The 17,500-nt window shown below is 37.2% G+C and overlaps 1 protein-coding gene across 1 annotated transcript in view; it reads left to right on the top strand.

Moving 5' to 3' along the window:
• LOC144979328 (aromatic-L-amino-acid decarboxylase-like) overlaps positions 1 to 17,500 on the top strand; it is a 34,176-nt gene that overhangs the window by 14,036 nt on the left and 2,640 nt on the right. Inside the window, exons 6-14 of the mRNA XM_078925962.1 lie at positions 607 to 942; positions 3,199 to 3,333; positions 4,599 to 4,742; positions 5,654 to 5,720; positions 9,964 to 10,064; positions 11,528 to 11,595; positions 11,885 to 11,987; positions 12,909 to 13,007; positions 15,771 to 15,872. Of these exons, the coding sequence (XP_078782088.1) occupies positions 607 to 942; positions 3,199 to 3,333; positions 4,599 to 4,742; positions 5,654 to 5,720; positions 9,964 to 10,064; positions 11,528 to 11,595; positions 11,885 to 11,987; positions 12,909 to 13,007; positions 15,771 to 15,872 (1,155 nt within the window). The remainder of the gene's footprint in view (positions 1 to 606; positions 943 to 3,198; positions 3,334 to 4,598; positions 4,743 to 5,653; positions 5,721 to 9,963; positions 10,065 to 11,527; positions 11,596 to 11,884; positions 11,988 to 12,908; positions 13,008 to 15,770; positions 15,873 to 17,500) is intronic.

Raw genomic sequence — 17,500 nt, 5'->3', positions numbered from 1 at the left:
GAGGAAATCCAGTATTTCCTGGCGTTATTGAATGCAGACACTCTTTTGGTTCGTTCTTTAATGATGTTTCCTCCTCTTGGTGTTTTCTTGTTCCACATTTCTCTCCAGTTTTCCTCCACACTGAAGTCTGCCATTTTTTGTTAGGTGGAAAGGTCTTCTTGATTTCAGTCTTGTTGTTGAAGGTGCACCCTTTATGACTTATTTTTGGGAATGTTGCCTGTGGCTTCGTCAATTCTTGCATGCATCCTTTGATTAGCGTCTTGTCGTCTAAGACTTGGTGGTGCAGTACCGCTCAGTGTTGGGAGCCACTGGGTTGGAGTTGACTTGAGACATCCTGTTATAATTCTCATTGGTTTTCCTTTTAGTTTGTTATCTCCTCTCCCCCCCCCCCCCCCCCCACACACACACTCCCGAAGAAAAATATTGTTTTCTTCTTTATTTTTTTATCCTTTGTTTTTGTTTATATTTGTTTCAGTTCAATTTTACAGTTAAAACAGTGAAGTTTTAACTTTGTCAGCTATGTCTAATATCATTCTCTATTCTCTAACTCAAATCCACCCCCCCCCCCCAAACCAACCAATACTTCCCTCTTGTCCATCCCCAAAGAACGAATGCCCGGCGTCGGTAGAATTGGAAATGGTTGTTATGAACTGGCTAGCTGAGTTGATGGACCTCCCCCTGGACTTTCACTTCTTCGGGAAAACACAAACCAACGGACGGAGGCGTCAGAGCACCAACATCGCCAAGGCCACTGGCTGGGGAGCTGGAGGCGGAAGAGGAAGTGCTTCTGTTGGACCAAGTGTTGGCCCTGGCAGCGGAAGCGGAAGTGCGAACAGGGGCGCTGGCGCGAAGTCGGCCTCGAAGTCGAGCAGCTCTGGTGCCTTTGTTGGTGGTGGGTATCAGGTGAACACAAATCACTGTGGTGGTGGTGGAATTATACTGGTAAGCTGGTCGATTCAATTTGTTACGATCCGTCTTTAAAAGACAATCCCTCTTTGTGCGGCTATGTGATCTACTATAGTTGTATGACGCACGCCTTCGGATCGGAAGGTCATGACTTCGAATCTCTCTCTGAGCGGCGCATAGTTGAGTCCTTAGGAAAGGCTATATTCACGTTGTCACAGGTGTCAAATGAGTATCTGGTCGTTAACAGCCAGTCTCTGTTGGAAAAGAATTGTAATATCGCCTCACTTGCATCATCTCTGTCCGACATGTTAAGTTTTGCTGTTGGCTGGGGGTTCCTTGTATGAAAAAATAAAGGGAGTAACATGAATCATATAAAAGATACAACACAACGTAAACGACGTTCCGGTCTTTAACCCTCTTCAGGTAAACGTAGATATAAGAAAAGGAAATATTATAGGATTCTTTCAAGGGTTTAGATTTATTAAATCAGTTATTTTTATCGCCTCAAGTAACTCACATGCTTGCGAGTGAGATATTGCGCGATAAAAAGCGAATTTAATGAATCAAAACCCATGGAAGAATACCTTTATTCCACCCTTCAAAGTAATTTTCTTAGATATTTCATAACTAATAATTTGTAAAAGTACTTCATTTTCAAAGAATACAAGTTATCTATAGGTTGAGATGATAAAAGCCTTGTCATAGGGAATCCAAGACAAAACAAGGATGCCAATTTGGTACTTTGAATGCCAATTTTTAAAACAAACCAAAAAAAAAAGCCCTGTCTAGACACAAACAATGGAAATGGGAAAAGAAATTCGAGATCTCTTCCAGGTTCCTCGCTGTAGATCGTCGTTTAGTGAGAGATATTTTAACGAGTCGGCGCCCGTCTTATGGAACCAACTGCCTTCATCCCTCAAAAAAAATGTCCATTTGATTATTTTAAAAAGAAACTTAAAACATATCTCTTTCGAAAATCATTTGATGTTTAACATTTATATCAGGCCTACATATTATAGATATCCTAAATTTTCATCTTGTAGCACAGTGCGTGGTAATTAAATTACAAATTGATTGATGCTATTCAAATATGATATATTTTATGCTTAAATTATTAATTTATTGTTTTGTTTTATTTGCATATTGTAAAGCGCCTCTGAGCACATTGTGGATCTAGGCGCTATATAAATTCATTCATTCATTCATTGTTATCCACTACTTCAGGCATTTACTAGAAAATGTGATTTTTTTAAACTTGGGAAATGAAAAAAAAAAATGACATAGGCCTTGCGAATTTTTTGTTTAACAAAACTGATGAGTTTTCAAAGGGGGTACCATAAATAGTACGGTTTGGCAGATTTTTGTTGTATTTGGCAGATTTTTAAAATCCAGTTGGCAGAATGTCTGAAAATAATCTGGCAACCCTGTTGTGTTCCTCAAATCAATATGTCGAGCATAATGTTAAAGGGTTGATGTTTATCTCTGGCGATAATTTTATTATTATACTCTGTGTGTGTATGTGTGTGTTTGTGTGGGTGTGGGTGTTTGTGTGTGACCCAACGGTCACCACTGGAGGTCGCCAGCAGAAGATAATTTATCTAGAATGAGTAAGTGGCTGTGAATTTCAATGGTTTTGAATGCATGGAAGTAGTAACTTCGATTCGCCATTTGTATTTTTAAACATCTGCTTGAATGACAATTTGATCAAATAAAAAGAAAAAGTTGGATTTATATTCGTCAGCGAAAAAAGAAATAATCGCCAATCAGTTGTCTTTAATACCATATCTTAAACCATATTTGAGTCCTTGGAACGGGTCTTTACTCACATTCTCTCACCTCTGAAAATAAATGTGTACTTGGCCCTTAACAGCGTTGTCTATGTCGAAAATTATTGTAATATCGCCTAACTGGCGTTATGTTATGTCTCGTTTTACATGTTACGAGTTGCTGTTGCGGTAAGGGACCGCGTAAAGCGCTTTGAGCACGTTTAGTGGATATTGCGCTGAATAAAAGCTTAAGTTGTTGTTTTTTGTTTTTTTTCTTCTTTGTGTTTTTTTTTTAATTCTCGCATTTCTAGTCATGTTTCCTTTAGAATCAGAGTTTGGCTATTGAATCACTTCGACATTATACCATTTTAAGACGATTGTTCACATATGAAAATGGAGCAACAGTAATCCACCTGTCTTTATTTTATTGTTATATCTCCCTCCTATACCCCCCGACCGCCCCTTCCGCCCCTCACACACACACACGCACGCATGCATATACTCATCTCGACCCATCCCAACCCAGAGTAGCACTATCGAGTGTCTACTGACCGTGATGACGGCGGCCAAGAGAATCATGTTGGACACCCTGTCAGAGAGGATTTCAGGGGTCAAGGAGTCCGAATTGCTTGACAAGATGGTAGCCTACTGCTCAGAACAGGTTTGTGAACTATTTATTGGGTAGCAGGCATGTTATTGCTGTTGGCTTAACAAATTCGCGAGGGAACTCTCGGGCAACTCAAAAGCACAATGGACTGGGCCAAATCTTGGGAACACCCCTCTCAAACGCACAATAGACTGGGCCCAATCTTGGGAACACCACTCTCAAACGCACAATGGACTGGGCCCAATCTTTGGGAACACCCCTCTCAAACGCACAATGGACTGGGCCCAATCTTGGGGTCACCCCTCTCAAACGCACAATGGACTGGGCCCAATCTTGGGAATACCCCTCTCAAAAGCACAATAGACTGGGCCCAATATTTGGGAACACCCCTCTCAAACGCACAATGGACTGGGCCCAATCTTTGGGAATACCCCTCTCAAACGCACAATGGACTGGGCCCAATCTTTGGGAACACCCCTCTCAAAAGCACAATGGACTGGGCCCAATCTTTGCGAACACCCCTCTCAAAAGCACAATGGACTGGGCCCAATCTTTGGGAACACCCCTCTCAAGTACACGATGGACTGGGCCCAATCTTTGGGAACACCCCTCTCAAAAGCACAATGGACTGGGCCCAATCTTTGCGAACACCCCTCTCAAAAGTACAATGGACTGGGCCCAATCTTTGGGAACACCCCTCTCAAAAGCACAATGGACTGGGCCCAATCTTTGGGAACACCCCTCTCAAAAGCACAATGGACTGGGCCCAATCTTTGGGAACACCCCTCTCAAGTACACGATGGACTGGGCTCATCGGCAACTTAAATAGATATTACTGTCTGGGCACCAAGTGCAAGTGTGGGTGGGTCGTCTTGGAAGGTTACGGTTCCTATGGGCTTAGGCCTCTTCGCCTTCGAATTGGGAGAGAAGCTGAACCCGGGTTCTGTACCAGTAGAGAAGAGAGACATTGGATGACATCATAGCATTCTAGACTTTGTTTTAAATATTCATCATTCCTACTCATTTCACGTTATCGGTTATATACGTGTACTTATATATAAGCAGATACGTACGTGTGTGTGTATTTGTACGAGTGTTTGTGGGTGTGTGTGAGAGAGAGAGAGAGAGAGAGAGAGAGAGAGGGAGAGAGAGAGAGAGAGAGAGAGAGAGAGAGAGAGAGAGAGAGAGAGAGAGATGTATGATATTGTTGTCTGGTAGCGACTCAACTCGACTACTGCAGTTTACAGCGCAGAATCGCTTCGCACCTTTAATGAAGCGATGAGTTACATAAATTCGTGTTCATGTTTTCATATTCCTAGGCCCACCCTGGTTTGGAGAGAGTATGTGAGATTGTGGGTGTGGTCCTGAAACGAGTGTGGACGGACCGACAAGGCATCATGCACTGTAACACCCTCAAATCTGTGGTGGAGAAAGACAGGGGCAAGGGTTATGTCCCCTTTATTGTGAGTATCGATATATTATTGACAGATTGACTGATTGATTGATAGATAGATTGATTCAATGATTAGATAATTGATTGAGTAAATTGTTAATTAAAATAATGGATTGATTGATTAAATGACTGATTGAATGAATAATTGGTTGATTTAATGATTGGTTGATTGGCTTACTGAATACTTTCTTAATTGAATACCTGAAAAAAGGATTAATTAATTAATTAAATGATTTATAGATTGATTTACTAGAAGATTGGTCAATTGAATGTCTGAATAATTGAATCATTAAGTGACCGAAGTGGACCGTATTTTATTTAATCAATCTGTATCGGTTGTATGTGTTGAGGTAAATAATCGCAACATCCGCCAGCCGGATATAACGTTCCTACAAACAAAACTTTATGTAACCTTAATAGATTAAATCTAGTGAGAACTAATCATTAAAAGGGCTATCTAAAAACAATAACAAAGAGCTGAGCGACGTCACGTTCGTTCTTTCTATTTTTCTAAAGTTGTAAGAATTAATTATCATATATCACTTCAATTCGGCTATGTGGTTTAGTGGTATGACACTCGCTTTCGGATCGGAAGGTCCTGGGTTCGAGGCTCGCTCGGCGCATAGTTGAGTCCGTGGGAAAGGCTCTTTGCTCACATTCTCTCACCGTACTCAGGTGTAAAATGAGTACCTGGTCGTTAACAGCGTTGTCTCCGTCGGAAAAAAAATATAATATCGCCTAACGGGCGTCATGTCTCGTTCTACATGTTACGTGTTGTTGTTGGTCAGGGACCCCTTGTAAAGCGCTTTGAGCACGTTTAGTGGATATTGCGTTATATAAAAGCTCCTTAAAAAAAAAAAAAATTCCCATAATCCTTGAAATTATTACTAAGCAATTGGATTTGAATTTTTCCATTCCTAGATTGTGGCCACGGCAGGGACGATAGCGTCTGCATCTGTTGACCAAATTGATGAGATCGGACCCTTTGGTAAATAAAGTGTTGCTGGTGGCGGCGGAGACGGTGATTTGTGATATTATGCAATACTTGTTTTTAAAAAACAACCCCCCAACCCCCCCCCCCCCAAAAAAAAAAAAACCAAAACAAAAAACAAAAAAACTTGACCTTTTATATAGCGCAATATCCACTAAACCGTGCTCAAATAGATTTACAAAGGGTACTTGGCCAACAGCAACACTTAACATGTAGGACGGTGCATGACGACGCCTGTTAGGCGATATTACAATTATTTTTTCGGACGCTGTTAACGGCCAGGTACTCATTTTACCCCTGAGTACTGTGAGAGAATGTGAGTAAAGAGCCTTTTTCCAAGGACTCAACTATGCGCCGAGCGAGGCTCGAACCCGGGACCTTCCTATCCAAAAGCGACTGTCGTACCACCAGACCACATAGCCGCACGGATAAATACAGTGTTCCTGTGGCAGCAGCAGCCTCTTATGGTTCTCACACTACTATGTTATGATGATCGACCCAATCAGCAAAGTCTGGTCCGCATTCGTGCACCGTCGCGAACCCGCTCGGTAGCATCGTCACAACACATCGTTCAAGTAGATGCTCTGCCGTTTCGGGTTCTTGCCCACATCGGGTACATGTAGGACAGGTGGAAAGTCCCCACTGAAGAAGCGCACTTGCTGTGAGGCAGCTCCTCGACCGAAGCCGATTCGCAGCCACCCAGTGTCTCCTCTTACTGGTATCAAAGCCTGGCAACTTCTCACCAAGCTAGGAGGAGTGTATGACCCCGCCCCCACGAGGGATTGAATTCGTTTCCCGTGGCTGTGATATAATGTAAAATGTGTTAGTAGAATTTAATTCCAGTGTTGAATTATTTGAATGTTGTATATACTTTGAAACATTAACTCTCTCCTTACCTGCCTTTAACAAGATTTTCCCCAAAACTTCACACCCAACTAACACAAAAATATATTTTTTATCACTCAAAGACGATAGCAGTAAAATCTTGCGTTACATAATTTCTTTTGCAAAACATGCTCTACATACAACACATTGTTTAATTTATTAAAATTTTATGATGTACAAAATAAATTTTAATAAGAAAATTGTTGGTTGTATCGTTACGAATGTGACGATATTCCTATGGTTGGTAAGGATAGGGTTAAAGGCACTTTTCTAAAAAGTTAGCCGATAACTTGGAAATGTGGATAATTGGAATCACTAGTCTGATGTCACGTCCGCCCAGCAACGAGCAGTTTGGTTCTTAACAAAGAAAATCGGTACTTTTTATTCTTCATGCTGGCTAGAATTTTCAAAACATGATCAGATTTATAATGTTTTTCTCATCTGGATACACTTTTACTCCTCGGATAAGTGTTTCATGAGGGCGTCCGCCATTATTCCGATAGTTTAGAGCCAGTTACTAATTTACTATAAGTCATTATGAGGGAAGTGACGTCACGACTATTGAAGCCTATTCTGGTATCGACAGCCGAGGGACACATTGGCATAATATTATTGTCTTTACAAAAGCCAAGGCAAGGAAAATGGCTGCACATAGAGATGCCGCAATAATCCGGTTAAGATGGAAAGAAAATACATTATTTTTGATTAAGTGACAAGCATAAATGGAGATATAACTTTTACTACATTTTAAAAGTCTCAATAATAAGGCACCCCTAAATTTTGGTTACAATTATAAAGAAAACATGAAAAAAAAGAAGAAACAAAAACAAACAAACAAATATTTAAAAAATTGAAACAAAAGCTATAGAAACAACAAAACAACAACATAAAAAAAGACCCCACACAAACAAAAAACAAATACAAAAACAAAACAAAAGTAAACAAATTAGAGCATTTATATAGAGCAACATCCACTCATCGGACACAAAACGCTGTAAATAAAAGAGGCCCTTAGCCAGCAGCCACGCTTTACGTATAGGACGAGAAATGGTACTTGTTATGTTATGTATTTAATTATTTCTCTCTCTCTCTCTCTCTCTCTCTCTCTCTCTCTCTATATATATATATATATATAATATATATATATATATATATATATATATATATATATATATATATATATATAAACATTTTAATTTATAATTATTATTGCTCCTACAGATCTGATTCTTGTCACTGGGACAAGAAACAGATCTGTAGGAGTAATAATAATTATAATTAAAATGTTTATAAATAGCTCCTTTTATAAAAAAAGTTGAGCTCTATTATTTCATGGTTATTGCTTTTATTATATATATATAGATATATATATATATATAATATATATACTAGTAAAAAGCCCGCAATTTCGCGGGGAGAGAACTATTTTCATTCGATATTGCCTGAATCATTTTCTTGATTAGCTTGATTACGATTAGATGCACACTTTAATCGATGTGCTTGTCGTCGCTGCCATGCTTTATTCGGCATGATTTTATTTTATTAGTCAGTAGATATCAATATCAATAAGTCACAAGTCTTTACCACGCTTGACTTGGGAAGCCTTCCGAATGCTCCTACAAAGGGAAACAACTTAAATAATATTCCCTCAACTAACCCCAAGAAAAAGTAAAACCTAGACTACCTTTAACTAACTTTAATAGGAAAATAAACACCCTAGCATTATGACTAACCCTAATAGAAAAAAAAACCCCTCGGACTGCTTTGCACTACCTTTCAATACTACACAAATTAAAATGGCGGTCGAGAATCAAAACAATGGTCAAATTAGGACATGTTAAACTTTCACAAATCTATCAAGGTTTTTAAAATGCTTCTTTATGATGACAAATTGAATAAATAAACGCCTGACAAAAGATCTACGGTGGAAATACAAATTGAAAGAATACTGGGGATGTAGGAGCTTTCGGAATGTCTCCCCCCTAGCACCTTTACTAAGACTTATGACTAACCCTAATAGAAAAAAAAATCCTCACAAATCTATATGATGAGAAATTGAATAAATAAATGCCTGACAAAAGATCAACGGTGAAAATACAAAATTGAAAGAATACTGGGGATGTAGGAGCTTTCAGAATGTCTCCCCATTTACCTAACTTATGTGAGGTCAAATGAAAATCTGAAGCGGACGCAAAAAATATCAAGTTTGTTCGGGCTAGAAGCTAGACAGATACACATGACAGTTTGCCGACAACGTCTAATTAGATATTTCCCAGGGCAATAATTATCACATCGATGGCATAAAAACGACCGTAATATCAGCAGTAAAATTAGTTGACGTTGTTAATCGGTGAAACTTGTTTAAAATTTGTGTAAATCCGAATACCTTCATGTGATCAAGTGAATAATATCACTATGAATGTCACGATTTGCTGGAAAATGCCAACACACACACAGACATACATGTATACACCACTCACAACACACACACAAACACACACACACACGCACACACACAAACGTACACGCAATTAGAAATACTACTACATCACAACATTGATCACCGCTAAATCAACAACACAACGGAAGTAATAATAATACTTGATGTCATAAAGAGATAACGCAAACTGACAACTTTTTACATTGACGAAATTGGTTGATTTTGAGAGTGTTAGTGTCGTCGGTAAGTATTTTATGATATCTGTGTGACTCAACAAACTTTCAAACTGAGTTTAAATTATGAAAGGAAATCAAGTTATCTGTTTATCTATCTGTAAAAAAATACATTTCTAATTTTCAAATCTTTCAGTAGAGTTGTGCGCCTTATGATTTTTTTTATTGACTCAAATAAGCACAATGTTCTCCACAATGCTATATTTTTTAAAGAAAGATATATATATATATATATATATATATAATATATATATATATATATATATATATATATATATATAAATGTGCATTTTCACTCACATTATTCTTGCCAAGACGATTTCGTTTCTGTGTTCCCACTTCATCAGTCGGCAGAATCCATTTGTAAGTCTTACAAATTTACAAACTTACAAATGGATTCTGCCGACTGATGAAGTGGGAACACAGAAACGAAATCGTCTTGGCAAGAATAATGTGAGTGAAAATTTACATTTATATATTAGCTCTAACCACCATTATCGAGCACTTTCGTACCTACAAGTACCCGCCAACACTCATAATATATATATATATATATATATATATATATATATATATATATATATATATATATATATATATATATATATATATATATATATATATATAACATTTATGTTATCTATTAATTAAATAATTAATTCATATTTTATATTTGACCCAGTTGGTAACGAACGCCCAAAAGTTTGGTTTCATATCGATGCCAGCTATGCTGGGGGCGCTTTTATCTGTAGAGAATATCAACCTTTATTGCATGGCGTCAATGTAAGTAGGATTCAGTCTGTCTATTTACTTACCTTCTATCCGTCTGTCAATTTATTTTTCTGCGGTCTGTCCTTATGTCTATCTGTCTGTATAACTGTTTATGTATCTGCTTATATATATATATATATATATATATATATATATATAATATATATATATATATATATATATACATACATATATAATATATATATATATATATATATATATATATATATATATATATATATAATCATGTAGATATGAACCAGGCAAAGAATGTTAGATGTTACACCAAGGTAATCAGAGATAAATAAATTTCATATTTTTGTGTTTTTTTTTTTAAATTTAAGAAACACTGATATCAAGGAAGGCGTACATTTCAACTTAAGTTTAATGAATTAAAGTAAAAAGTTTGAATTGAGACACCCGGTTGTCTTAACTTGCTGACCATTTTGCCTGTTGGAATTCAGGGCAGCAACAAAAAACCTCCGTTTTTTTCTGCATGGCCATCATCTTCAGGGAGCTCCATATCTCAAACAACGTTCACATAACTTCCTCCACTGTTCTCCAGTTTGCTCAAGATCTTTCTCTTCTTCTTCTCTCTGTGCGGCTATGTGGTCTAGTGGTATGACACTCGTTTTCGAATCGGAAGGTTCTGGGTACGAGCCTCGCGCTCAGCGCATAGTTGAGCCCTTGGAAAAGACTCTTTACTCACATTCTCCCACCGTACTCAGGTGTAAAATGAATACCTGGCCGTTAACAGCGTTGTCTTTGTCTGAAAAAATTGTAATATCGCCTAATAGGCGTTATGTCCCGTCTTACATGTTAAATGTTGCTGTTGACCAGGGACCCCTTGTAAAGCGCTTTGAGCACATTAAGTGGATATTGCTCTATATATAAAAGGTCAAAAGGCTCTCAAGCTCTATCCTTCTAGTGCCCAGTGTAGGGCAGATCTGCTGATTCTTCCCTTTCCCTCCTCCTTTCTAATAACATCTCCTATCCATTGAGCTTTAATTTGAGCTTTTTTATATAGCGCAATATCCACTAAACGTGCTCAAAGCGCTTTACAAGGGGTCCCTGTCCAACAGCAACATTTAACATGTAGGACGGTACATGACGCCTGTCAGGCGATATTACAATTTTATCGGACAGAGACCACGCTGTTAACGCACAGGCACCCATTTTACACCTAAGTACGGTGAGAGAATATGAGTAAATAGTCTTTTCTAAGGACTCAACTATGCGCCGAGCGAGGTTCGATCCCAGGGCCTTCCGATCCGAAAGCGAGTGTCATACCACTAGACCACATCTCCACCTTAGTCAGATTTACCTTGATATAAACGCATTTTGGGACGCTGGGTCACAATAAAATAACTTTTAAATCATTACTTACTGATTCGATCTTTTCCACTAATCATGCAATATCCCTTTACATCCCCCTCCCCCCCCCCCCCCCCCACCCTTTCAATGTCGAAAATCAGTACGCTGATTCCATCAATGTAACGGTACACAAATGGTTGCCTGTGCATATGGACTGTGCTTGTCTCTGGTATGGAATAATTTATCGTCGTCATCATCATGATCATCATCATCATCATCATCACCATCATCGGCATCATCATCATCAACATTATCATTATTATCATCATCATCATCATCATCATCATCATCATCATCATCATCATCATCATCATCATCATCATCATCGTCATGTTCCCCACCACCATCACCATCACCATCACCTTCACCGCCATCTCCATTATCAGCAACATCATCATCAAACGATTTGGTCACATCTAATACAATCCATCACAACTTCACTTCCCCACAACACCAAGGGTCAAGAAAATCCAATACCTGACCCACACCTTTGCCTGTGAGGATCCTCATGGACCTTTGACCATCCCGAGTGATGACAAAAACAATATGGCTGACTACAGGGTAGGCATCTCTAAACAAGCAAAAACAATATATAAAACTAAAATGAAAGAAACAAAACAACAACAACAACAACAACCCAGGCGTCACTCACAGTGCAGCGCCGCAAATTGAGCTATAGATAGTATGCAGATGACGTCACTCAGGCCTTTGTTATTGTTTTTGCCATCCGCGTGTGTGAGTTGTTCTCACTAAACTGTATTAACCAGACTATAAAAGTTCATGGTTACACAGAGTTTGTGTGTTGGTCCGTTATACTTCCGGATGGCAATGTTGTGAACTCCTTGGCCAAGCGCATTCTATCTATAGGGCGAGGTGACTTGCTCAAGGCCACCACACAACGAGGCAGGTAGTTGGAACTCGGTACCTTTTGGGTAAGAAGCAAAGGCCGCACCGCTGAGCCATGATGTCCCGCTGAATACCTACAATCTTAGAATCGTATCTTTGAAGTTTGTTTCATACATTTCATCACCTTTTCATTCATTTAAATTTATCCATTGAAACCCATTTTATCTTTTAACCCTCCCCTTACCACCTATTGGAAAAATCGTCTCATTCGTTACGATACAACCATCGTCACGATGCAACCAGCCGTTTTCCTATTCCGATTTCATTTAGTTATAGCTATAGCTATAAAAACTCGACACTGATCTGATAACCCAAAAACTGTTATTGGCTCACTGTTATAATTGAAATTATATAATTAACACAAAGTACTGTCCATTTCAACAATGTTAAAATAAGCCCGTACTTGTGTTCTCACTAATAGACTTGCAAAAAAAAAAACAAAAAACAAACAACAAAAAACAGAAACAAAAACAAAATAATCTCTCTCTCTCTCTCTCTCTCTCTCTCTCTCTCTCTCTCTCTCTCTCTCTCTCTCTCTCTCTCTCTCTCTCTCTCTCTCTCTCTCTCTCTCACCAGCAATGGGGAATTCCCATGATGCGAAGGTTCAAGGCCATCAAACTATGGACAGTCTTCAAGTTGTATGGATTCAAAAATCTTCAACAGAAAATCAGAGAGGTAATTATATATATATATATATATATATATATATATATATATATATATATATATATATATATATAGACTTACAGACTTAAGGCCTTTCGCTTCCTAGTCATCCGATTGGGACGCCTAGGCTGCCTCTCTAATCATCTGTGTCAATTCCTTCCACTGTTCACGGTCTTTTGCTGTGGATGCTAATTTCTTAAGGTCTTCCTTTTAATTCTTTGCTATTTCGAAGCCGTTTTAGGTCTCTATTGAGGACATTGTGAATTGACGTGGGAGGTCTACCTTGATATTTCTTGTGTCCAGATGGGGTGAAACGAGTAATCATGGCTTTATTTGCTGGTATATTTTAATCTCTTCTTAGTATATGCCCAAAAAGCCACCATCTTGCCTCCAGAATTTGAATGGATAGGGGTCTTTCATTGCATTTTTCATACAATGTTTTATTGTTTATTTTTGTGGGGCATCGTATATTCAGGACTCTTTTCATTTGTTTTCTATGGAATCTGTCTAATCTTTGCTCTTCGCTTCCAGTCAGTGCCCATGTTCCACATTGTATATAAGCACGGATTTTACAAGGGTTGTGTATAATTTGATTTTAGTGTTTAATTTCATTTTATCTTTTGTAATCCATATATGTAATAATTTATTTAGTGCATCCGTCGATACACGTTTTCTTCTTTCTACATTTTCCTTGTCTTCTATTAATGATTCTACTTTTTTTCGTGGCTCTCCATTCATCTTTCTTCCTTTACAGTAATATTACATCTGTTTTGTCAGTATTAACGAACAGACAGTTGGTGATTTTGTAAGGCTCTTTGGATGTCATTTACATTGACTTGTTTGAGGCCGATAAAGTCAATGTCGTCTGCATATGCAATTTCCATGGAGAGTTCGTTTTGAAAACGTAATAGGGCCGAAGGAACAGATTTACGTACATCTTTTAAAAGTTTTTCTAGGTAAAAGATAAATAAATCAGGGCTTCCTTGTGGTGTACCGATGTTGTAGCAATGACTATCCCGCACAAATCTTTGGGCCTCTTTTTCGCTCAAGAAGTGCCCGAATTCGCGTCAAAATATGGGACGAAGCCGTTTCGTATATGCTATTTTAAAAAATTAATTACGACGCTGTTTATCGATGAATATGACTGAAAGTTGGCACACAATTAGAAAAAAGGTCATTTTAGATTATGTCAAGCGACAAAACTCGTGCGATTACCAGAAGACCGTTAAAAATAGATTTTTACTCTTTGGAGTAAAATATTTCTAAAACTACCGGGCGTGGAGGTTTTGTCGCTGACAAGGTAATACATGAACATTTCTTCTTTTTGGTTGTAAAATTTCATATGAATATGACGAGTACTTTTCCCGTATTTTACAAAACACCATCCTAATTTGCTTTCAATCTTTTAATCCACTTATTACGCAAGATACAACCAAAGGTCGAAAAAAATGCCGAAAAAGCGTCCCATATTTTTGCGTTTTTTCCTCTTTGCGGGTCATCCAAATAAATGACACGTTTGAAACTGCATAACTTGTTTATTTATGAATGGATTTTAAAAATTCAAAAACAGTTTTGCTCAGTGGAGATAGGGCTTTGGTTTTAGACAAAAAGTTTCCTCAAAAAGAGAAAAAAACATTTTCCATAGTCATTGCTAGATGTTGTCAAGGAATGATGTATTCTCTGAGGCACTGATTATTTTGGTCGTTATCCAGGTTTCTCTTATAAGGAATCTGATTAATCTAATTTCATCATCCATAACTATTCCTTTCAAAATATTTAACAAGGATTGGCGATTGATAGTATCGAAGGCGGCAGCCATACCTATTCCAGCTATAACTATTTCTATTTTTTTTCTGACAGGGTTTTGGCAGGAAGCCATTTGTGGGTCCAAACTACACCTGCAGTACTTCTCTCCGTCCTGAATCTTCTTCGACTATGTGACAAATATTTTTCAACAATCCGTCTAATTCTATTCAGTGTGATCAGGGAGAGCGATTTTCTAATTGTGTTAAGCAGAGTAATTTGTCTCAAGCATTAAAAGCATTTCTCACTTCTCTTGGTGTAAAAAGGTTTAAATAGTGGTCGGGGATCTCCCTCAAATGAGCTGACGTGTGGCGTTTTGTTATCTTGAAATTTTGTTTTATAATATTCAAAAAGAACATTCGAAATGTTATTGGGGTTAATAATTAATTTACCCGAGTCTATATTTATAAATATATCGTATAATATTATATATATATATATATATATATATATATATATATATATATATATATATATATATATTTATTTATTTATTGTAACTTCGTGTACGTTACTTTTTCCAACACCGTAGTTTCATCCAAATATTGGAATCATGGAGGAGTCCTGGTGTACTGCCTGATGATTCCAAGATTTGGATGAAACAACGTATTGGAGAATGTAATAAAAGCGAAACGAAATGAGAATAAGTAAATGATTCGCTCCAAGAAACTGTCGAGCACTATACGTGGTCCTAGCTAACTCCTCTCAACTACACACACACACACACACACACACACAAATATATATATATATATATATATATATATATATATATATATATTCTATATATTCATCTATCCATCTATTCATCTATCTATCTATCTATCTATATATCTATCTATCTATCTATCTATCTATCTATCTATCTATCTATCTATCTATCTATCTGTCTATCTATATACCTATCTATCTATCTATCTATCTATCTATCTATCTATTTATCTATCTATCTATCTATCTATCTATCAGGACGTTCGACGGGCAAAAGAGCTGGAGAGAGTGATGCACGATGACCACAGGTTTGAAATACTGTCTGACACTATGTTTGGAATTGTAACATTTCGATGTAAGGTAGGCTTGAATGAGCTGGTGGTGGTAGTGGTGGAGGTGGTGATTGGTGGCGGTGGTGATGAAGTAGAAGAAGGAGAAGGAGGAGGAGGAGAAGAAGAAGAAGAAGAAGAAGAAGAAGAAGAAGAAGAAGAAGAAGAAGAAGAAGAAGAAGAAGAAGAAGAAGAAGAAGAAGAAGAAGTAGAAGGGGAAGGAGAAGGAGAAGGAGAAGAAGAAGAAGAAGAAGAAGAAGAAGAAGAAGAAGAAGAAGAAGAAGAAGAAGAAGAAGAAGAAGAAGAAGAAGAAGACAACAAAGACGAAAAATAAGAAAAAGAAAACAAAGACTAAGAAGAAGAAGAAGAAGAAGAAGAAGAAGAAGAAGAAGAAGAAGAAGAAGAAGAAGAAGAAGAAGAAGAAGAAGAAGAAGAAGAAGAAGAAGATGAAGAAAGAAGAAGAATTAATTTCAACAAGAATACGGGGAAAAATAAGTTGATTTATCCTTCCCAGCGTCTATATATTACAACGACATTGATAAGAAAATATTAAAATTTGAGCAAATCAACCGATGCCCTATTACACAGACATGATGTGCTCAGAGCAAAATTTAAACTAAAGGGAAACAACTGCTGTTTGATTTTATTTCGATTATTAGTTTCGCATTTATCTCCCGTTAATAAGGACGCCTAGATTTTCTATTCCAATAGTAAATTATAATCATGATGTAGATAAATGAATATGTAAATGAATAAATAAATAAATAATTATATAAGTAAATCAATAATTTAAAAAAATTATAAATAGATAAATAAATAAATAAATAAAAAAAAAAATATATTTTTCAAAAAAGAAAACACATGTGCACATAGCATTACATTCCCAGCATCCAGACGAAAACCACATTATCTGGACTAATTTTAAAGGACTGCTTTCAATTAACACTTATATAATCACGCCTCTCGGACAGTCGTCAGAATGTAAACAATGGCAGTGATTGGTAAAAATAGCAAACTAAACAGGCTTTAATATTGATGGTTAAGGTCTGAGTAAAATACCCACTGTTCTAACGCCTGATCAATAGAACCAACACAAAAAAATTATGTGTAAAAAACAAATCCCCAAAAACTTAAACATTTTTTATTATGATTGAGAATTTTGTGATGACAAGTCACCCATTTGGCGGTATAAAAAAATAACAACGATCAGAGAGAGAGAGAGAGAGAGAGAGAGAGAGAGAGAGAGAGAGAGAGAGAGAGAGAGAGAGAGAGAGAGAGAGAGTTCGATTTCATTGACGTTCTTGCTTATAAACAACCAACAATGTTTGTCCTAGCGCATGTGAAAGCAAATAATAATAATAATAATAATAATAATAATAATAATAATAATAATAATAATAATAATAATTACGCCCTTATGAACTATTTCTCCGACGAGCATAAAAGCGTATCCAGAGGAAAAAAAAAAACAGCATTATAAATCTGAGCATGTTTTGACTTTTACACATCCTGATCACAAGAAATATGCAAAGTTCTAGCCAGCATGAAGAATAAAAAGTACCGATTTTCTTTGTTTAAACCACGATGGCCGACGTTGCTGGGCGACTTGACATCATACTATTGAATCCAATCGTCATAATTAGTTATGATCGAAGCCAT

The sequence above is a fragment of the Berghia stephanieae genome, chromosome 9, assembly GCF_034508935.2.
Source record: "Berghia stephanieae isolate SIO BIC M18660-M18661 chromosome 9, UCSD_Bste_1.3, whole genome shotgun sequence".
Classification (NCBI taxonomy): Eukaryota; Metazoa; Mollusca; class Gastropoda; order Nudibranchia; family Aeolidiidae; genus Berghia; species Berghia stephanieae.
This window is presented reverse-complemented; position numbering and strand designations above follow the sequence as displayed.